The sequence below is a fragment of the Lepisma saccharinum genome, chromosome 5 (genome assembly GCF_977018435.1).
Source record: "Lepisma saccharinum chromosome 5, izLepSacc3.1, whole genome shotgun sequence".
NCBI lineage: Eukaryota > Metazoa > Arthropoda > Insecta > Zygentoma > Lepismatidae > Lepisma > Lepisma saccharinum.
This window is the reverse complement of record NC_139233.1, coordinates 91,774,193-91,798,498: the sequence shown is the minus strand read 5'-3', so window position 1 is coordinate 91,798,498 and position 24,306 is coordinate 91,774,193. Positions and strand designations below refer to the sequence as shown.

At 38.7% G+C, this 24,306-nt stretch overlaps 1 protein-coding gene across 1 annotated transcript in view; it reads left to right on the top strand.

Annotated features, from left to right (window-relative positions):
* Window positions 1-2,010: 2,010 nt before the first annotated feature.
* Window positions 2,011-24,306, top strand: part of LOC145988428 (PX domain-containing protein kinase-like protein) — a 109,584-nt gene continuing 87,288 nt past the window's right edge. The window contains exons 1-2 of the mRNA XM_083123320.1: window positions 2,011-2,216; window positions 16,972-17,160. Of these exons, the coding sequence (XP_082979446.1) occupies window positions 2,115-2,216; window positions 16,972-17,160 (291 nt within the window). The 5' untranslated portion in view covers window positions 2,011-2,114. The remainder of the gene's footprint in view (window positions 2,217-16,971; window positions 17,161-24,306) is intronic.

Below are 24,306 nucleotides of genomic sequence, written 5' to 3'. Positions count from 1 at the left end.
ACAAATAAACACGAGACAGACATTTAGAACTCTCAACGAGAACGAGACCAAGGCTGCCATGTCTCGTCTCAATAGGATCCTTAGTGGTGAAGTTGTGAACCAACCAATTAATGCGTTCGGGGTAACGAGATGAGGCGGCTTTTTTCGCAGTACAAAATTCAAAATATATCGTTCCATTTCAGTATGGGATATTGTTATACACATGGGCGTATATATAGTTCGCGTGGGGTGGGGGTGGATCAACTATTGGTATGATTAGGGTTGCTTTATTTCGTAAGTGAAAATCCAAGACACTACTGGCCGGAAGCTTGTTGGGGAGCACGGGGTGCTGGACCCGACAAAGTTGTGTGTATGTAGTCACGAAGTCACGCTAGTATTGATACTTTTCTGTTCATCCTGTGTCACTGCGTTTTTTTTAAAAAAAAAATATCTTTAATATGACTCGAGGGGGAAAAAATAACTGATTTGACAGTCTCAATGCAGTTTCTTATCGCAGAAATTTCGAAACTATCAGGAAATTGCAGACATTTGGTCTGCAGTCCCATCTGGTGTGTGGAATTACGTAATTTCCTTCCCATTTGTATCCCGTCCTACGTCTCTAATTTAATAGAATAAAATAAGTCCGAAGAAATTTTTATGAACAAGTGGATGAACAGGTAACTCTGGAAATTTTACTGAACCAAAGGGGAATGGACCCGTTGAACCCCCCCTTAAATACGTCCTTGGTTATACACATTATTTCCTTGTATTAATTATATATAAACTGAGTATTAATATGTACTGTGCAACTGATGTAATCTTCTCAGTGTATTTTCTCTTAATTGCCCAAAAATATTTGATCATAACTTAACTTGAGCAACAGAAATGAAACACAAACTGTAATGGACATTTCCACTCAATTTTGTTTACAACAGTTTTTAAAAACTGCACCCTGGAAAAATGGCCCCTGCAAGTTCTCGCGTTTCTCTGCGTCCAGTTTAAGGCAGAAACGAGACTTCCAAAGTTGCGAGGCTAGCGGTGCGCTGAAAACAAGCCCCGTCATTTTAATATGTCACGACTATAAGAGAGCTCGTTCGTCGTCTGCTTCGAGCGTCTAGTTTATTGCAGGTAGCTCACGGTGAGCCAACATGTGCAGCAGTTTTACAAATCTGTACAGATTTAAATAATGGAAGAAGGAGCGATAGTGGAAAGGAAAACTATGCTTTGTAATGATCATTCTTCCATGAAATATCCCTGCGCTCACGTGCAAGATAAATGAAAGGGTTCTGCTGCGTGCGTGTTCTCAGGTCATGCGAAAAATATTGCTTGTAAAATTGGTTGCTGACCAAACTTTCAAAAATATATATTTTTTAATCACAAATTTCGTCAATCACAAATAAATACATGCCAAGTATTACGTAAAATCACACCCCTGACAACCCTCTCCAACAGTCAGTTTATATTCCCTTCTTGTTATCACTTTTACATGTTAAGCGTTTTTTATACTTTAAATGTTATTTTACACACGTTTTATTCACAAGTAACAAGAATATGCATAGAAAGTGGTATCTCAATGCAAGTAATGTACTCAATGCAATGTTTTCTCATAAATTATGACATTTATTTCGGAAATAATCTGTCGTAAAAATCCATTTGCCGCCACAGAAAAATTCGTCTGCTTCAGCTTTTCTTCCCGCGTTCCCTGGCGTAACTAAGCGAGAGAACGTCTTCACTTTTGCGCCGTAAAGCAGTCCTTCCATGAGTTCAATGGTATTTCCCGACTGGTCGGGATCCCGAAAACTCGGGAAGTCATTTCCCGAAGTCGGGATCGGGACGGGAATTTCTTTTCCCGTTCTAGGTCCCGACTTTTCGGGATCCCGAACACCCCTTGTATTTACAGATGCAATAATATTTGCATTTTATGGATTCGTGACGTCATTGTGCTGCAGTGTTTTCGAGATTGGTCAGTGGTGAGCTGAGCACTGAGCAGTGTTGATATGTAAGCCCACAGAATACTGAGTAAACTTGATTTTTGCGCAGAATGGTACAGGTACGGCGTTTTGTTTCTGTCAGCTGTTAATGGAGGAAAGTGTAAACTTATGTCGTTTGTTTCAGAAACTTGCATTATATGACAAATGGCTGTATTTGAGAAGAAGATACCAAGGAAAGTTACTTTGGATGACACAGAAGCTTTAACGTGTGTGATTGAAAACACGCAAAATATTCATGGACATACGGTGAGTGGGTGTTTCGGAAGCAAATTTCGTAACAGAAGGGGAAAACATAATAAATACATTTTTTTCAGGGAGGAGTATTGAAAAATAAATTCAGTGCATGGTCAATGTTTGAGAAAATATAAATCGACACGTGGAGTACGAGGCCCGTCATTGTTTATCATTAACCATATTTGTGCTATACAAGTTACAGTTTTGCATGATTTGTAGAGATGCATAATTTTGTATTTACATACAGTTACCAGCTCGATGCTTGCCTGTAGTATGTGATTACTGTACCTACATTAATTGGTTACAAGCCTTTCGTGTGTAAAGATTGTATTTTTGTGAAAAATAAAAACGTTTGCAATTACCTGCAATTTCAAATTATATTGTGTATAAAGTCTGGGACAACATGAAAATTTTGCTGGTAACTAGTAAATCTAATGGTACAAAATTAACTTTCAGCAGGAGTGGGGTCCTACGTAGTAAACCATTCTTTATAGTGTTATTTTTCGTATTATGTGACTTGCATGAGAATATGTTTCCCATGCAAGGCAAAGATGCTGTGGATGATATTCAACTTGACATCATCACGCAGTGTCTGCGAAATATATATCCAGCAAACATATCCGCATGGATAAAGGAAGCATAATCATATGAGGAGTCTTCTTGCAGCAAGAAAATTTACATTTCATCACTATACAGGTTTCTTTAGCTCCTGCAAGAGGTAAAAAGGGGCTAACAGTGTGGTATAGGGAAAACACATTTCACTCGTTCATTTCGTCATTTTTTACATTTGTACTTACCTATTATGCTTTGCGAAACATTGTTTGGTACTACTTTACTATACCTGAGACACATGGGAATAATTTCTTTCGCACTTTTTTACATTGCTAATGTACCATTCTGCATTCCGGAACACTTATTTAGGTGAAATAATTGAATTTGTTAGGAAAGTAATGTATATTTCTTACATTTACGAGTACTTACTGTTCTTGTTTATTTCCACACACAACATGTCGATAGCTTACCATTGATCGTTCCTTGAACCAGAAAAACCATTGACGTCAGCCCAAAAATTCACGATTGCCCCACAAACCATCACGGGGACGAGGTATGCCTACTAGGTTAGGTTAGGCCTGTTAGGTTTGGTTCCATTAGCACTCCTTTCGTTCAATTTAGCATATACGGACAATACGAGAGCGTATTGTGCTCTCATGCAGGAAACAAATGGCGGCAGCTGCAATAGCGCATCGGAAATAGATTTTCGTACAAAACCACATGCATTCGCATTAAAATGAATCAAAATTACATTTTCGAACATCAACAACGCTACAGAAAATGATTTGCGTAAGTACTTTCTCCTGTAAATTTGAAGAAATCTGTCTCAGGTATAGTAAAGTGTTACCCATTGTTTAAGGTGGGATTTCGTTTTTTTCACAAAAATAGCTTCAATTTTCCACATATCGTGCAATTTTTGTTCGTTCCTCTCACACACAATATGGCGGAGAAATCTTGACTAGCGTTGTCGATGATCAGTGGGATTGCAGTGTTGCAACCTTCTTCACCGAAAAATACCTACTTTCGTGTTATTCATTTTGTATTTTTTTCCGGGTTCCAAAACCCCACGAACGATGCACGTGTAGCCCTACACACCATTCACGGATAGCCCCACAAACCATTCATAAATAGCCCCATGAACCATGCATGCGTAGCCCCACACACCATTCACGGATAGCCACATGACCCATGCTCGGATAGCCCCACGAACCATGCACGCAAGGTTAGGTTAGGTTCTGTGATATTAGGTAAACATAGTTAAAATTGTCATGTTCTGGCAAAACAATAGCAAGTTTGGAAACACTGACCGTGGGCTATGTCATTGAACGCACGGAACACTTGGTTCACATAGTCGAACGTAATGGATGCAAGAGCTTTTGTGCATCGGAGAGACATTAATGTCGAAAAATAAATGATTTACCGGCCGAATAAGTTGAACAAAGGGAGAAAACACTTCCACGAGCTTTCAGTTCTGTAAGTAGTTTCTCCTGTAAATTTGAAGAAAGGTGTTTTCCCTATACCATACTGTTACCAAGGGTAACAGTTCGGTAGTTCGGAAACATTTCTTCATTTTTACAGGAGAAACTATTTACGGGAAATGAGTTTCTGCAAGCTTTCCAACGTTCGTCGAGGTATTTTCATCGTGGAATATATTTGACCTGGAAATCATGTATTTTTCAAGAGAAATAACTCGCTGACACACAATTGCCATTGCTTTCGCTACGTGAACTGCATGCTGCATACGTTTGATGATGTAAACTCCTGTCAGTGTTTCTAACTCCTTTTTTTTTTTCCACTAACCTAACCTTATTGGAAATGGTTTGTGGGGCTATCAGTCAGCTACCATGCATAATGTACAATTTCCACCGGCCGCCATAATGTGTGTTACAGAAGCGAAGGAAGGAATCAAAAAAGATAATCTGTATGTGAAAAATTGTGTTTGTTTTTGTGTAAAAAGAATAATTGCACCTTGAACTATGTTCCGCAATACACAATTGGTAAGTCCGAACCATGGGAAACACAAAATATCTGATTTTAATGTGTTTCCGATATACCGAATTGCAATATGCATTCCTCATGTGATCACAATAATCATACTTTAAATCACTCCGTTAAAGACCATATGCCTCTAGTATGTGCTTTGATGTAGGATTTTTTGTAACAGTCTCCCTGCATTACAATTCTCATTGCTACCTGAGAGAGAGATACCCTGTTGGCTGTTGCATGGTAGTGATCACTTCTCTACTATAGCCACTATTTCCCGTACGCACCTTCGGGGCCTCCCCCACCTTCGGGGCCTCCCCCATGGCGCAGTGGTAGCGTCATTGCCTTGTAATCAAGGGGTCCCGGGTTCGATACCCGGTGGAGGCACAAGTGGTTCGGATCCCACTTTAAACTGTAGGTCCAGTCCCGATTAGCCTTACTGTGCATAAAGTGGACTTAAAACACCAACTCAAACAAACCAACCCGTACGCACCTTCATGGCATGTTGAAATGTACAGAGGATTTCATACAATAAGTATATTTAATATGAGAATGGTATCAAATGTTTAATGATTTTTCACAAGTTTTATAGGAGTATTAGGGACTGCTTTAAAACACTCGAATCAATTGTGGAAGTAAGTCCGAAGTTTGGAGATACTAATTAGCATGCTTAAAAGCTGTACTAGTTATTAGTTATGAGAGAAATTATGATTTGAAATGTAGCTAGCATGATCAGGTATCCTTGGTTTCCTGTTGACACGACTCTGTGTGGATTTTCATGCAAGGCTTGAAGGGGGTTTCGTGCTAGAGTCCAGATATTGTGTCGTTAGATGTTTAAAACATTTAGAGATGTTATTTTAATGCTAAGAGCCCTGAACATGGCCCACCTAACCTAACAACAAAAGGATTTGGTAAAACTATCAAAGCCGGGAAATGTCTGTAACTCGTTTATTCCGTAATTCTTGACATTCGTACTTACCTACTCTGAATTGCAAAAGTTTCTTTAACAAGGGATTTCGCCTTTTTTTAACGAAATTAGTATCTATTGTCAACATATCGAGTAATTATTGTTCTTTCTTTTCTCACTTCCTGAACACGCAAAATGGCAGGCAAATCTTGACTAGCATTGTGTTTCGAACGGCAAAGCAGTGTTTCAATCTTCTTAACAAAAATTCCCACATAGCCTCGAAAACCATTCGGGATAGTATGCCCATCCACGAATAGCCCCAAAAACCATTCACGATAGCCCCACGCACCATCACGGTTAGGTTAGGTTAGCTGTGTGTTTGGAAACACACTGGGGATTACGTCATCAGATGAGGCTGTGGTGGCTCAATCGGTAACGCGTCTGACTACCATGCTAAAGGTCCCGTGTTCGATCCCCGCCTGGTTCATATCCGGGAACTTTTCTAACGATGGAAGCAGCCCCGGCACCCACCCAGCGTCGAATAACATGGGTACCTGGGGGGTAAAGGCGGTCAGGGGCGTGATGCTGATCACATCACCCCCACTCACGACCGGATCAAGGAAGTGTGGGGCATTACCCCCACACCCCCTATGCACCTTCATGGCATGGTGCTATGCTTTACCTTTTTTTTTATGCTTGCAACATCCGGTTCAAGTACGTGGATGAAAATGTAAGCAACAGCTTTCGTGCATCGGATGAACATTATTATAGAAAAATACATTATTTAGCAGCCAAATACATTGAAAATGCGAGGAAACAGTTCTACGACCTTCCGAAATTAAGCAGAAATTCAATTCCGTAAGTACTTCCTCCTGTAAATTTGAAGAAATCCATTTCCCGGCTATGACATTTTTACCAAGGATTTAGCAACAAAATACCTCTTCACACCCTATGTATGTGAAGTGGGTGGCAGCAACAGTCCAAACTGTTTGCAAACAAAGAATCATGTGGGAGCATACAAAAGGAAAAAAAATGTTCTCCAGAAAATGCACATTAAGTAATCGCTAGGACTCAGAAGCATGTGTTAATGGACATAATTAGAAATCGAAGAATGTAAGAAATGCCTGTACACTATATAAATTCACATTTCAATAATCTGAACTTGGGCCTTTTGGTACTAGTTTACTATTGTTCGGACAGATTTCTTCATAGCCCTAGGCAATAGCCTTTGGCACGTACACGTTTGTACATCATCATGTGTCGTGAATGTGTTTTGTTCATGTTCATTGGGTATCCAGTGTTTCGAACTGTCTGTGTTTGCAACGAAAGTTAGAAACTTGATGTGTTGTGGATGCATGGTGAAATTCGTACCGGGTGTGGAAGATCCAGTGGATTTTTTAATTGAACTGAACCTGGAATCGTGAAGAAAGGAAAGGAATGTCGAAAATGTGGCAGTGAATGTAAGCTACTCGCTAGAAGGAATGGGCTGTCGGCATATGCCTAATATGACGTGCCATGGATGCGTGGTGAAATTCAGGTAAGTTTTCCGTGTCCTGGAAATGGATTTCTTCACATTTAAAAGTTCGGGGGGCAGGTGACTCCGGCCAATTTCTAACATGCCTTTAACAGGGACTCTATAGAGAAAGCCGGATAGCTGGAGCGGAGCCCGGAATCTGTGGGTAATTTGGACTCAAAAATTTCAAATGAAAATAATTTTTTACTTTAAATTTCCCACCGATTTCGGGACAGATAGCCCCAAAAACCATTCACGGATAGCACCACGAAACATTTCAATTTTCTTCGTAAAACAATGCGAAAAAGTTCAAAAAAATATTGATCAGATGAGCTTTCTTCATGGGGGTATTTATTGGGTTCCGAAGGTTGAAACACTGCATAACAAATGAAAATCGACAAAACACAAGCACGACGTGCGATTATGTAGGAAGGTGTACTCGCCATATTGTGTCTCAGGCAAGCGAAAAAACTATGAGAAAGAAGTACTCGTAATGTGAAAAATTGCAATTACTTTGATGAAAGAAACGTCAATACATCTTAAGGAATGTTCTGCGAAGCAGATAGGTAAGTACAAATATCAAAAATTGACGAAACGAAGAAGTTATAGGCTCATATTAATTCATTTTTTTTTTTGCATTTTGTAAGTTGTGGTTTTGTTTTGTGCAGTTTGTCCTGCATGATTTCTAGTAATTCAGTAAGGATTTGTGCAGTATTTCTGTGCTGCCTTGGTTTCTATTTTTTTTTCCCCTCATCTGTCAAATAAAAATGTAAGATCCCAAAAACCAAATTAAAAGAGGAAATCTCTCGCTCATTGATTTTACCTGTTCAGAAAGTAAGGGTGTTTGACTCTAAAGCTGTGTGTCTGTTGCTGTTCCTTGTGATGTTTCAGATTCTGATGATATTTTACCGTGCATTCATTTCGATCTGCAGCCGAGAGATCGGGAGAAGCGTGGCGGGCGGCGCTGACGGAGATGCCGACATTTGCGGCCTGTAATGCCCGCTTATTTTTATAGACATATGCAGACATTTATATAAATATTGCAAAACGATCACTAACCTGTGTTATAACACGCAAAGGTTCTTCTGTTATACATCCAAGTTCTGCTCTTATATACACAAAAAAGTACGCTTTAGAAACGATGTTAAGAGCCACAGATAATAAAACCTTTTAATCATAGTTTTGACCAGTAACGTCCTGCTTAAGTTTATATCCTTGAAAGAGTTTTGTGCCGATGGGGATCGTTTGGAGGTTTTGAATGTGCAACACTGTATCAAGATTACGCTGTAGAAGAAACCGTTAAAAGTCAATAGTGTTCGTGAGCTTCCTTGCAATCCGAAATCTCCGAGCTCGAGTTTTTTGTTCCTTCGCGACTAGATGAAGACAGAGTTGTAAATATAGTGGCGAGCCATGTAAACCAAGAGCGTGTTAATTTCGTACTGTGCGCAAGAGTGTTATTCTTGGTTACTTGCAGTTACTTGTTTGTGTTATTGTAGTGTGTATGTGTGACGTGTCAGTGAGACGATTGGAATGCCAGTCGCAAGATTCACGTTAGAACAAAGATTTTTTTATGTATGACACGTACCTACGTGAAAACAAACTCGTGTCGAGACGTGTGTAGGTAATTTGTACAGAAATTCCCATGCGTTTCAACTCCACACAGAGATACGGTTAGACATCTTGTCCTTAAATTACGAGAAACTGTATCGTTAAATTTTAAAACACCTAAGCAAAAACGACTGATTCTAACCGAAGCAAAACTCGATGATATTGGTGCAGCGTTAGAACGGTCTCCAAACAAACCTCTACGCCGTGTTTCACAAGAGGTGGGCATGTCAAAATCATCGGCACATACAGTCACTAAGCTACTAAAATTAAAACCATACTCTTATAACACAGGTTAGTGCTCGTTTTGCAATATTTATATAAATGTCTGCATATGTCCATAAAAATAAGCGGGCATTTCAGGCCGCAAATGTCGGCATCTCCGTCAGTGCCGCCCGCCACGCTTCTCCTGATCTCTCGGCTGCAGATCGAAATGGACGCACTGTATTAGAAGATGTTATAGGATCATCACATTCCCAAAATGTTATTGAAGATGACACAATTTGAATGGGTGATTATGTGCTAGTGAAATTTGTTTCTATGAAAAAATGTGTTTTTTACATAGGCCATGTCCATCAGATGGCTGGTGATGATTATGTAGTATGTTACATGAGGCGTAAGTTACCTGGTTCAACATTTGTTTTCCCAGATGCTGAAGACACATCTGTGGTTTCATATAGTGAAATTCAAATGAAGCTGCCAGCTCCAACCTTTCATGGCGGAACTGAACGATACCTTTTACAGCATGTGTTTTCTGTAGACTTAGGTGATTATGATGTTCGCTGAGATCAGCTCATGTATGATTCCATTAATAGGTGTGACTTAAGGTGACCGGAACCCTCTCCGATTTTCTTCAAATTCGACATACTTACTAATTGAGGCCTGCTAATGACGAATCTGAAGTTAAAATTTGTCGGAAACGTCTAGAAATTGCAAAATAATTGAGAACCATTGACGCTAGCCCTACAAACCATTGACGTGTGGTTGGGTTAGTTTCTGTTAGGTTAGGCAAACATAGTTAAAATTTCATGTCGTGGTAGTATCAGGAATATATATATATATATATATATATATATATATTTGTTTGTGAAACAAAAAAAATTGCGAAGATTGACGCCTTATTTTCGCTTATTTTGCAATTTCTAAGTGTTTCCGACAACTTTTAACTTCAGATTCGTGATTAGGAGGCCTCAATTAGTGAGTATGCCAAATATTAAGAAAATCAGAGAGGGGTCCGGTCATTCTAAGTCGTTCCCATTAATATTATAATTGTCAGCGCTTTTATTATTTAGTTCTGTTTACTTTTTTTTAAAATAAATTTTATCATTCTAACGTCCAGGGTAATTGTGAAAATACTAATCATTGCCCTGTTTTTGAGAGGTGATAGCGATTGGGTTCTAAACCAGGGGGGCAAGGTGCCAAAACTGGGGAGGGGGGAGGCAAAAACAGTATATTTCCCTTTGTAGATAAAGTGTAGCATAGTGCGGGGACAAAAGTGGTGAAAAGTGGAAGGGCAACTGCCCCTCCCCCCCCCCGATCGCCGCCACTGGTTCAAATCAATTAATAGAAGGGTCCTTTTGTTTTATTGAAATTGTCAAATTTGGTTTATTTTTCTTTTTAAAATGTATTATTGCACTTGTAATGGCAATTGTGTAACCGACATGTTCCTGTGTGTGTTCTAAATTTTCAGTGATTTCTGTTTGTCAGTCATTAATAAATATCTGTATAGTACCATATCCTCATATTTAAACTCTTTACATGAGAAATTTGAATGTTTAAATTAAATCTGCATTTACCTGAGCATCTAACGGTTTATTTCAGTCTGGCAAAGATGAAATGATTGTCTCATTCCACCCCAAGCACTGCCTCATTGCTCCCTAAATAAGGGAGGTTTGAGACATTGTGCAAGTCTCCATTTACAATTATGCTCAAATACTAATGCCAGTACTGCACAATATTTTGTATCAGTATATCCAATAAACCAGGCATGTCCAACGCATCGATCGCGGGACGTTTTTTCGTCAATCCAAGTTATCTATTGTAATTATACAAATATACGTTATTTGAATTCAACTTCTATAATGTATCGATCAATTTTTAATGCAAATGTCAGATTCTGAATATTTATCACTGCTATTCTTTCCCATTTTTTTAAGTGGCGCAGTTTTGAACCCCATCGTCTTTTGTCCCCCTACCAGCGCCAGCGGGTATGACTCAGCCGTGCAGGCGAAGATTGCGCTGCCAGGCGGTCACCTTGCTGTGCTCACAGGAAAGCGAGTACTTTTTTGTAATGGTAAAAGACAAATGTTGTTGTTTAATTTGTAAGGCCTGAATATCATTGCCAAAAAAGGGCAATTAGAGTGTCATTATAAATCACTGCATAACAATAAATACGATGCAGATTTTCCGCCCAAAACTGACATTCACAAAGCTAAACTGAAAGAACTTAAATGAAATTTAGTTGCTCAACAACAATTTATGATGAAACCAACCTCACATTCTATCAAAGCTACCCTGTGTATCTTGAAAGTTAGCCACCTGATATTTAAAAATTGCAGATCGTTTACCGAAGAGGAATTTGAGGGAAATAAGAACCAGAAAGAGATCTCAGCTGCTGTTAAAGATGTTCAACTATCAAGAAACTGTCGTGTGGTGAATCGAGAAAATGAGTCAAAACATAACTGATTAATAGTAGCTCACTGCCTGTTGTGACAATAAAAAGTACATCACTATTCATTGAAGTTGGACATGCCTGCAATAAACTATGAATTATAACATGAAATAAAATTTTTTACTTATGCCTTTAAAGCCAAGTTGTAAAATAGCGTTTTCCAACAAGTTTCTCAAAACTCCCCAGTCTCACCTACTTGTCAAAACCCGCATGAAGAAATTACCTTTAATTTTCTGAAAGTGTTACATCGTTTTACAGGAGGAAAGGGGAAAATCCAACCTTATATAGTAATAATGCACGTTTGTATGTTTTCTTTACATGTTCTTACTAAAGATGACTCATACAAACTTTTTGCTGATACTGATAAAGTACTGATATAAAATTTTCAAATCACTGATATGCTTGCTATCCTGTATAGAATGATCCAGGGTAAATATTGGGCAAAAATCAAACTTTTACCATAGCTCCCACATTTATGTACATTTCTAGCCAGTAAATTTTTTTGGCAATGACTATCTGATATATTTGTCTACCATTGTTGAAATTTACTAATTCCTTTCAGGAGTAGAAAAAAAAACTGTCCAAAAATTACCCCACCCTTGGGGTAATTGTTGGGACACAGTGAAGTAAATATTGGACAGTAGTTTTCAATCTGTTCTGTACAGTACAGAGATGAACTACAAGGGGTAAATGCTGGACAATGGTCATGGGCGTCGGTCAACCCCCCTGGAAATTTCCATCTACTTTTTTTTTCAATTTATGGCAATTTATAAACGAAGCACTTTCACCTCATTTTGCATCATTGTTTAAAAATGTTCTTCAGATACCGAATTTGGTACAAATCTTTCATAATTTGCAACACTGAAACTCTGTTAATTGTAACTTTCACTTGTTTTGAAGCTTCTTATACTACTGCATTTGCTGCTGCTGCTCCTACTGCTACTAATGTTAGAAGTAACTATTATGTAATCTTGGTTGTAACAAGTACTATATTTTCATATAATAAACTTATTGGATGCTAAAATAAACTAAACTAAAACTGCTGCTGCTACTACTACTACTACTACTAGTAATAATCATAATAATTATTATTATTTTAAAAATGAACACCTCTTTAACAATCTTGTGCATATGCCACTGGTCTGTATCACAATATTTTTGAGGGGAGGGGGTGTCCTCGACATCTTCGATTCGACCCCCCCCCACCACAGAAAATTTCACACACATGACAACGGTGTGTGAGGTAATTGTTGAACACCACATGACTGCTGCAGGGGCACCGACTTGTCAAAATTATTGGGGGAGCTCTGATCACTGAAAGAAATGAATGAATGACTCACTCCCTCCCTTTTTTAAAAATAAAAATTACGTCTTCGTATAGCAGTTCTTAAACAGCTATTATATTCCTCATGCAAATGAAATGTAACTTGAAATACGTGTGTCTGCTCATTCGTTTTTTTGTTAACAATTAACATTTTTATTTAAAAGTAATCTATGTATTTACATTAAGAAGCCAACATAACAGTTTTACGGCAACCTCGGTAGCCGAGCGTGTTGGGTGGTCGGCTCAACTCGCTTTGATCTGGAGGTCTCGGGTTCGAGTCCCGGTGAGGGCATGGGTGTGTTTTAATGTCCGCAACAGACTTGTAAAGAAAGGACATGTGGCGGGTGCAAAGAACCTTAGTGTTGACGTACCCATAAAAATAGCAAATATTTACAATATATAACAGTTTTATTTAATTATTTACATAAATGTTAACACAAGTCGCAGGCAAATAGTTTTACCTCTCTTTTTTCTTGCTACAATATTTTACTTTTTTAATTTAATTTTGCAATAATAAATAAACACATAGCATGCCGTGCTTTAGCAATAATGCCTTTGATCATAGCCGTTCCCACTTTTGCAATACAGATTTTTGATAAGCTTTCCTTGCGTACTTTACTGCAAGCCAGTGTTAAATAAACTCAAGGACTAGAATTATTTTCCCCTTATTCTTTGGACTAGAGGAAGAGATTTCGAGGATAACTAAATATCGTACATATCAATATTGCCTGAAAGTCGTGTTTTCGACCTCAAATTGTTCAGAATTCACTAAACAACATACTGGTATAATTGTCATATCACCTCGTTATTTTGAAACTCTTTTTAGTAAAAATGTTAACAATACTCATAATTATATACTTAGTATATAGTAATAAGTCACGTGTTTTTCTGTCTCCGTTCATAGCCCCCCCCCCCAAAGTTGATGTTTTAGCGGTCTCAGCCCCCCAAATTTGATGGTCTAGAACTTTTCAAATGTGTATTTAAACTTAAGTTCATGTGGCACAATTCAGAGTAAACTTTACAAGACAAGCAAAATAATACATTAGTAGATCCTCTTAAGCAAAATTATTTGGGGTCTCTACCCCCCACATCATTAACATTGGGGAGGCTCGAGCCCCCCCAAGCCCCATGGAGTCGGCGCCTATGGACTGCTGTAAAAAATGTATAACAGTGAAATCTAGTAAAAATTAGCAAAACCTTTTTTTAGGTAACCTTTTAATAATTTCTACTTTGTTGAAGTACAAACATTGCACAAATGGTGTTTTTTAATCACACAAACTATAAAAAGTAAATTGAAGCACATTGAGGTGCTGTCTGTCACCAAACTACAACTAACTGAACTGATTAGAACTAAATACAGTTATAACTAAAAACTAAATACAGTACATAAGTTTTTAAAACTTTAAAATTTTTAGACAGCTTCTTTGTTCAAGTAGGCCTACAAACTAAGGATGGCCAAACGGATCCGGATCCAAAAGTAACGGATCTGCATCCGGATCCGAAAGTTTCGGATCTGGATCCGGATCCGAGAGTTTCGGATCTCAATCCCATTATAATATTACCACACCTTAAAAGGTATTATGATCTTCGATTACAAAGAAATCTTCCATTAGTTAGTCCAAGAATTTTTTTCAAGTGTTGTTCCTAAAATACTTTGCTACACATCGGCTAACACACTCGTGCAGAAAAATAATCTTACTTGTTTAACATAAAATGTCAGAGGTGATTTTGTAAATGCCATTGAAACGAATATGTATTCATTCGAATGTATTGGAAATGAAAACGCACATAAATGTGAGACATTCCATTCCAGGATGAAACCTTTAACACATATAACAAGATAGAAATGTTATACAAAAATTATACAATTGTTCTACAGTTACAGTTTTACAAATTAAAATAAAACATAATATATGCACTGTTATATAATTACAAAGTGTAAGACTAACAAGGGAGGTTATCTAAGTGTCCCCCTCCGATTTCCATGAAACATTTTCAAGCGTATAGTGGGGCCCATAGGAAGAAAGAAATACGTGTTTTTGTTTCAGCTAAAAAACGGTTTTAGGGGCAAAACCCCCTCAAATGTCAAGATGAGGACAAATTGAAGTGAGTATCTGACCCCTGTGTCCCTCCGATTTGATGAAACTTGGCAGGTGTATAGTGGGGCCCAATGGAAGAAATACGTTTTTTTTTTGTTTCAGCTAAAAAACGGTTTTACAGGGCAAAACCCACTCAATTGTCAAGATGAGGACAAATTGAAGTGGGGTCTGACCCCTGTGTTCCCCTCCGATTTCCATGAAACGTGGTAGGTGTATAGAGGGGCCCAAAGGAAGAAATACGTGTTTTTTTGTTTCGGCTAAAAATTTGTTCTAGTGGGCAACACTCCCTCAAGTGTCAAGATGAGGACAAATTGAAGTGGGGTCTGACCCCTGCGTTCCCCTCCGATTTCCATGAAACGTGGTAGGTGTATAGAGTGGCCCAAAGGAAGAAATACGTTGTTTTTTTGTTTCGGTTAACATAACTGTTTTAGGGGTCAAAACCTGCCTCAAATGTCAAGATGAGGACAAATTGACGTGGGGATCATCTGACCCCTTTGTCCCCCTCCGATTCCCATGAAATTTGACAGGTGTATAGAGGGGCCCTATGCCCCCTGTTTCTTCCTATGCCATATTTACGTGGTTTCGGGGTCAGATCCCCACTTCAATTTCTCCTCATCTTGACATTTTAAGGGGGGGGGGTGGCTCTATACACCTGCCAAGTTTCATGGAAATCAGAGGGGGAGACTTAGACCTCCCTTGTAAGTGTATTAATTAATTACAAATCGCCAACGCGCGCACACACACTATATATATATGTGTATGTATGTATATTATATATATATATGTATATTAGCAGGTAACAATATGTTTGTTATAAGCACATTCTTACTTTCCAAAGAAGCACATGTGGGATGGCAGAACTTTCGGATCCGGATCTGAAAAATTTTAGGATCCGGATCTGGCCATCCCTACTACAAACATTGCACGAATGTATTTTAATCAAACACACTGCAACAAAGCATATTGAGATGCTATAGGCTTACACTAGGTTGTCACTTTCCACATCATCTTCAATAATTACACGATCAGACTTCGGAGTAGGGAATATTTCGTTCCTGAGTCTAGATATACTTTTGATTTGATTGATTTGGTGCTTTAAGTACACTTTATGCACAGTAAGGCTAATTGGGTCTGGACCTACAGTTTAAAGTGGGATCCGAACCACTATGTGCCTCCACTGGGTATCTAACCCGGGACCCCTTGATTACACAGTAACGACGATACCACTGCGCCATCGGGGAGATACTTTGAAACATTGACCTTACTTCATCATTACAAGTTAACTGATGCAGTTTGCACAGGACCATAAAACACATACAGTGTTTTCACAATTTCAATCTGTGGTTGCGCTGGCCACTAGTACCTGTTGCAGTCCAATAAGCAAGCTGTCCACCAATTACCCCGCTGTGTCCAATAATTACCCCATAACTAAACATGCATGTCATATGGTTACTGTTCATCCTACAATGGTGTCTTTCAGCACAAACCACCTTCATACACATATCCAAGACTGGGATTACAAAATTCAAGATCAAGTAAAAGAAAACAAACATATACACAATTTTGTTTCATTTCAAAGAAAGTATTTTGGGTTATTAATATATTTTTTTGAGAAAATGTACTAATCTCATCCCAATAATTAATCAGAGCATTGCTGGATATGCAATTAACAAATGGTTTTTGGTCCCTGTCCAATATTTTCCCTGATTTTCTGTGTCTAAAAATTACCCCGGGTCATAGATAAAGTCTCTACTGCCATGTATCATCAGTGTATTCAGCATGTTCAAAAATGTTTCACCAGTTACGGCAGCCATTTTAAACTGCTCAGTCTGACACCTGGCTGCAGGATGTAGAACTACTTTAACAAAAAAAACACATTAAGGATGTATTCAAATGTATTTTACAGCATATTTGATCGGTGTTATGTTGCATTGCTCATGGCACATGTTTTTGTCATTCAAATCATTTTGAAACACACTGTACAAAATGAAAAATTGGCATGAGGCTTCGACTTTATGGTGAATGTATTAGCACCCAGTTGTTCAGTATTTAAACCATACTGAATCATAGATATGAATGCACCATTGATTGACATCATCTTTTTCAATTGCAGGAGTATGTGATAAGAGTTCAACGAGGGCCTAGGCCAGAGAAGTCGTGGCATGTCTCAAAAAGATATAATGACTTTGTTACCCTCAACTCAGTTCTGCAGCCTTCAGGTATCTGCCCTACTCTACCACCAAAGAAAATCATTGGGAACATGGAAAGGGAATTCATTGCAGAGAGACAAGTTGGATTGCAAGTATGGCTAATGCATATTTGTAGATTTAAGATACTGTTATTATGCTTGCATGAAAATGCATTTATTATGCTTGCATGGAAATCTAGTTCTTAGGGTATGCATTAGTTCCAACGAAAGCAGAAATTGCAAACATTGTTTCATACTTAATCTGGAGCAGTCAATAAATAACAAAGATTCTCATCAGAAACATAGTAAGAGGGTCAGTTGGAAAAGCCTTTTAACTTCTCCATTTTCATATATTACTGATGAAGATTCTTAATTAGGGATTCTACGGGTCCACTGAGTAGTATATTCGTGGATTGTTTGTGGACCAAAATATTGGATTGATGCATAAGTTCATAGCTTTTTTCCACCTTGACAAAAGTATTTTTATTTGATGCTAATTTGAGATGAACAAAAGACATAATTTAATCAGTAATATGTTTTCCTTCATTGTCTGTGACTGTCAACCAATGCTGGGCACTTTTTGAATTCAACGCCTAAACAAATCAGCTGATTTTGGGTTAAAAGTGTCGTCAAGCCAAGTTTGAAGAGCATTTTTGTCACCAAAGGAGCTTCCTTGAAGATTGATGGATTGAGAGCTGAAAAGGTAGCAATCCGAGGGTGCAAGATTAAGGGGGAGTAAGGAGGATGTGGAATAACTACCCAACCTAGTTCCTGAATAGCGGCTTTTGTCTTGTTAGTGGAGTGTGGGTGTGCATTATCACATCACAGCACTTGATGCTGTCTTCCTGGCCTACTTGCTGATTTGGTTGTTTTCGTTTAAAGCGTACAGTATCCTGGACCTTAGCCATGGAATGCAAGTGTTGCAGGATGGTTGAATGAGCAAAGTTCATCACATTTGCTAATTCTCGAGTCGACTGATGTGGATCCTCAAGGATTAAAGCATTTAAACTGTCCCGTTGGTCTTCCTGAACGTGGAGAAACGCTTAAGACAAAAAAAAAATGGCCTCTTTTTAATGACAAAACCATTTTCTTGTCCTGCTTTTTCCCCTATGTTAAACTCAGACAGAAGAATATGTCGGAAATGTTTTTTTCCCCACTGGACACTTATTGTTCTTTATCCTATGTATAACACAGTCGTTCTTCAAATCTGTAAAATTCAATGCGTATTCACAAGCACAACAGTGCCATTCCAGTTGATGAACATTAAACAATAAACAAACTCCTAACACCGCAGTGTTGCCATACCAAACACAAATGCTATGGACTTATGTATCAACCTAATAATTCTTGAAGCTTTCCTATAACACAAATGTTATAGACACAGTTAATGTTATAGACCTATTGGTAGGGACATGAAGTTTTAGTTTTATTTTTCACTAAATTTTGATGTTATTTTACGCGGTTGAGGGCAAAATTCTGTGTTATTAATTTAAAATCAGTGTTACTTTTACACACATTTTTACAGTTCGTTCCATGCTTAAAATTTTCACATTGTTTTTAGTTCTGGATAAATGAAACAGATTTTAGTTTTAATGACAAAAATAATACTTTTATAACTTACCTTTGTGGGAAATGGACAAATTTCTTCCATCTGGGAAAACTATTTCAGCTCATCAACCACTAAATATGAAATGTTTATTGAATGACATCACCCAAATCTTTGAGCACAGTCATACACATCACATTTCCCTAACGTTGCTAAAAAATCCTTCCGCGACCTCAAAGTACTGTTTTGTGTACGCACACACATACATGCCCTCCCCCCCCTGAAACACAAGAGGTGCTTCTACCTGAAAATTTTCCCGTTCCTACGAAATTTTCTTTCTTGGAAGATATCCCCCCCCCCCAGCGAATTCCTTTTCAGGATGAGGTTAAACACTGTCAGTCATGTCTGCGCCAAACTGCAATAAATGAATCGTCACAATCTCTTTTGAATCGAGCTTTCACAAGCTAGAAACACTATACCTTGCTTTCCTCAACTTTTCGGTGTTATCGTTAAAATGAGAACTTCACGTCCCTACCTATAGGGCGATGTTGAAAGAAAATGCTGCTTGGAAAGAAATAACTACAATATTGACATGCTAATGTCTTCTTTTGTTACTTTCCATCGTTAGTAGGAAAAAAAGTATATCTTCATAATGTGAACCCTTATTTGCAACTAAAAGTATCCCTTCACATCAGTACTGCTGACTTGTTAGTTCCACCAAGTAGCACTGTTGTGAATCATGAATAGCTTCACGAATGTGCATCTGTTTGGATCAACCAACCACTGTGAAACAGGATATCTTACTTCGAAGCCTGGCATGTACTCACAAAATGCACAACAGACAATCTAAAAACACACTACACAGTGGCCCCATGTGAAGGGACCCTTAGAGGTCAAAAAGTCAAATTAAAATAAAAAATTGATCTCAGAATTAATGTCAAGGTCAATTCTACGAATATCATATGAAATATGAAGAAAACATAACTGCTCAAAAGTATTTACAAAAGGACATGTGGTAATATTTAACAAAGACTTTTTCATGTTTGTAACAGTCAGTGCCCTACATTTGTCTGCACACACTAGTCCATGTAAGCTGAGAAATATGTCTTAATTGTAAACAATCTCCCGGGAACAAACTTCATGTTCAGAGCATTGTCTGTAGTTCCTTGAGTTTGACCTGAATATGAAGTACCGTATTTATGTGTGTATGATGGGCACCCTGGTTTTTGATGGGGGAAAACTACAGAAAATTATATCTCTCTTATACTGGGTGTCCACTCTAGAGGGATCGAGAAATAAGTGATAATTTCTAGTGAACAGAATGTATTTGTAACATAAACTTTTACTTTTACTTGATACAAAACTCACCGAGTTTCAGATGATGTTCAATGCAACTCAATATGTGCACCTTTGGTGGCTCTGCACACATCTAAACGGTATTCAACTTCCCGCCAAGTGTTCTCTAGCATTTGGAGAGTCACAAGCGCTACTGCATTTGTGATGCGGCTCCTCAGTTCCTGCAAATTTCTTGGTCTGTCTCCTCGATAAACAACTTCCTTAACATATCCCCAGAAAAAAAAATCCAAAGGGGTCAAATCGGGTGACCTGGGTGGCCAGGCAAGGGGTCCTTCTCTTCCGATCCACATATCGGGGAAACGTTCATCCAAAAAGTCACGCACCTGTCGATGATAATGGGCCGGTGCTCCATCTTGCTGGAAAATCGATCCTGGGGGAAATCGGTCTATGGCGAAGTTCTGCAACATGTCCAGATACACATGTCCTGTGACTGTAGCCTCTAAGAAAAAGAATGGTCCAATGACAGAGTTCCTCGTCAATCCACACCAGACATTCACTTTAGGCGTGTCTCTCTCATGTTCGTGAATAACATGGGGAATCTCTGAACCCCATATCTGGCAATTGTGCCTATTGATTTTGCCGCATAAATGAAAGGTTGCTTTATCCGAGAAAACAATCTTGTCCAGATTAGGGATGGCCAAACAGATCCGGATCCGAAAAATCCGGATCCATTCGGATCCGGATGCAAAAGTTACGGATCTGGATCCGGATCCAAAAGTTACGGATCTGGATCCGGATCCGAAAGTTTCGGATCTGGATCCGAATCCGGATCCGAGAGTTTCGTATCTCAATCCCATTATAATATTACCACACCTTAAAAGGTATTATGATCTTCGATTACAAAGACATTTTTCGTTAATCCTACAAGAATTTTTTTTTCAAGTGTTGTTCCTAAAATACTTTGCTACGCATTGGCTAACACACTCGTGCACAAATGTCCGAGGTGATTTTGTAAATGCCATTGAAACGAATATGTATTCATTCGAATGTATTGGAAATGAAAACACACATAAATGTGAGACATTCCATTCCAGGATGAAACCTTTAACACATATAACAAGATAGAAATGTTATACAAAAATTATACAATTCTTCTACAGTTACAGTTTTACAAATTAAAATAAAACATTATAATATATGCAGTGTTAAATAATTACAAAGTGTAAGACTAACAAGGGAGGTTATCTAAGTGTCCCCCTCCGATTTCCATGAAACTTGGCAAGCGTATAGTGGGGCCCAAAGGAAGAATTACGTGTTTTTTTTGTTTCAGCTAAAAAACGGTTTTAGGGGGCAAAATCCCCTCAAATGTCAAGATGAGGACAAATTGAAGTGAGGATCGGACCCCTGTGTCCCCCTCCGATTTCCATTATACTTGGCAGGTGTGTGTATAAACGGGCCCAAATGAAGAAATACGTGTTTTTTTTTGTTTCGGCTAAAAACTGTTTTAGGGGGCAACCCCCCCTCAAATGTCAATATGAGGACAAATTTAAGTGGGCATTTGACTTATGTGTCCCCCTCCGATTTCCATAAAACTTGGCAGGTGTATAGTGGGGCCCAAATGAAGAAATACGTTTTTTTTTTGTTTCAGCTAAAAAACGGTTTTACAGGGCGAAACCCACTCAATTGTCAAGATGAGGACAAATTGAAGTGGGAATCGGACCCCTGTGTCCCCCTCCGATTTCCATGAAACTTGGCAGGTGTGTGTATAAACGGGCCCAAATGAAGAAATACGTGTTTTTTTGTTTCGGCAAAAAATTTGTTCTAGGGGTCAACCTCCTCTCAAATGTCAAGATGAGGACAAATTGAAGTGGGGATCTGACCCCTGTGTTCCCCTCCGATTTCCATGAAACGTGGCAGGTGTATAGTGGGGCCCAATGGAAGAAATACGTGTTTTTTTTGTTTCAGCTAAAAAACTGTTTTAGGGGGCAAGACCCCCTCAAATGTCAATATGAGGACAAATTGAAGTGAGGATCGGACCCCTGTGTCCCCCTCCGATTTCAATGATACTTGGCAGGTGTGTGTATAAACGGGCCCAAATGAAGAATTAGGTGTTTTTTTTTTTTGTTTCGGCTAAAAAACTGTTTTAGGGGGCAAACCCGCCTCAAATGTCAAGATGAGGACAAATTGACGTGGGGATCATCTGACCCCTGTGTCCCCCTCCGATTCCCATGAAATTTGACAGGTGTATAGAGAGGCCCTATGCCCCCTGTTTCTTCCTATACCATATTTACGTGGTTTCGGGGTCAGATCCCCACTTCAATTTCTCCTCATCTTGACATTTGAGGGGGGGGGGGCCTCTATACAAATGCCAAGTTTCATGGAAATCGGAGGGGGAGACTTAGACCTCCCTTGAAAGTGTATTAATTAATTACAAATCGCGCACACGCACTATATATATATATATATATATATATATATATATATATATATATATATATATATATATATGTATGTATATTATATATATATGTATATTAGCAGGTAACAATATGTTATAAGCACATTCTTACTTTCCAAAGAAGCGCATGTGGGATGGTAAAACGGATCCGGATCTGAAAGTACCGGATCTGGATCCGAAAGTACCTGATCCGGATCCAAAAGTTTTGGATCCGGATCCGAAAGTTCTGGATCCGGATCCAAATAATTTTTGGATCCGGATCCTAAGAATCCGGAACCAATCGGATCCGCCAGGATCCGGATCTGGCCATCCCTAGTCCAGATACAAGTTGTCATTTTCAATTCGCAGAAGCATTTCAGCTGCAAAATGTGCCCTAAGCGGACGATCATTTGGCTTTATGTGATGATGAAGCTTGATCGAAGCAGTCAAATGGAGTCGCTTGTGTAAGACCTTGTGAATAGTCGATCTAGTAATTTGAAGTTCGGAACTAGCTCTTCGGATAGACTTCCTTGGACTCCTTGCAAATGCCATTCTCACACGTTCGATTGTTGCCTCATTCACAGACACTTTCGCATGTTTGCCGGTTCGCGGTAGTAAAGAACCTGTTTCTCGGAGTGTTCTGTCCCATTGGAGAATCGCTTTATGACCAGGTGGATCCACATTCCACATACGACGAACACGGCGTTGAACCCGAGTAACAGATTTCTCTTCTGCTAGCCATAACACGCACTGAACTTTCTGTTGCGGTGTCCACATGTTTTCCACTGCGCGATCGACTACTGATTGGCGCCTGGCTTCCTTTCGAGACAAAAGCTATTGACGCGCATGCGCGACCGTGTAGCTGTCTGAAAACAGTGTTGCACAATCTCGGAGAGTTTCCCTTTCCTGTCATATGAAAAATACAGCAACATCCTTATCTGGTTTTAAATGGCGAGCATTTATTTCTCGATCCCTCTAGCGTGGACACGCTGTATACTCACTACAATTCAGGTTCATGAAATGGCTTTGTTAGTTGTAGGTCGTAGAGCTGTTGCTGTGCAGATCAAGATGAGAATATCATCTTGTGTATACAATGAGTCACCAACCCATGCCACCTTCCCTCTTCCCTGTGCTTAGCATCCCAAAACTTTCACTTCTGTAACTACTTTGTTCATTCTGTAGTAGAAATGAGATCAAAATTATGTTATGGATTTGCAGCACTCAGGCAGTTATTTTCTATTATTTCTCACCCGACTGTATCGCTGATACACATCCCATGTGATGGGTTGTGCATATTCAAATTCTGCCAGAACGGCACTGTTTTTCTCGGTGTCACAAAATGTTCCATTACAAAGTGAAAAATCATGGAAAATGGCCATTTCATCTTTATATATATATTTTTTATTATTATTACTAAAAAATCCAACCTGGTAATTGTATGTGCTTCTGTTGATATATACATGTTGTACACAGTGACAGTGAAAACATGTGTGGTTGTCTGTATTATTCCATGCATAATACACACCACAGATTTTGGTGGCAAACATTTTGTAAAAAAGTTTACATTATACGGCAAATAGGTATATGCCAGAATGGGACAGGTTCCCCCCATTTGCGGAAGGACAAGAAAAATTTTGTAAAACAGCTGCTTCTGGAAATATATATTTAAGTGTAAATTAAATGTGACAGCTCCCTTTCAAGATATTCTCTTGTCTTACTCCTCACGTTTTTGGCTTCTTTGTCCTCCCCCCACTCTTTGACACACATGCATGTGCAAACTCATAAGTAGGGCTAGGATTTTGATGACCTAAAAATTCGTAAAAAATGCCCTTAAAAAGATGCATTTATGACCTAAAAATTGCCAAAAAATGACTTTAAAAATGACCTAAAAACCGTTAAAAATTCCAAAGTAAAATTTTATTTGCACTTCAAATTACAGCAACTCTAGTATGCAACTTTTGACAAATTATGAGAGGTTATT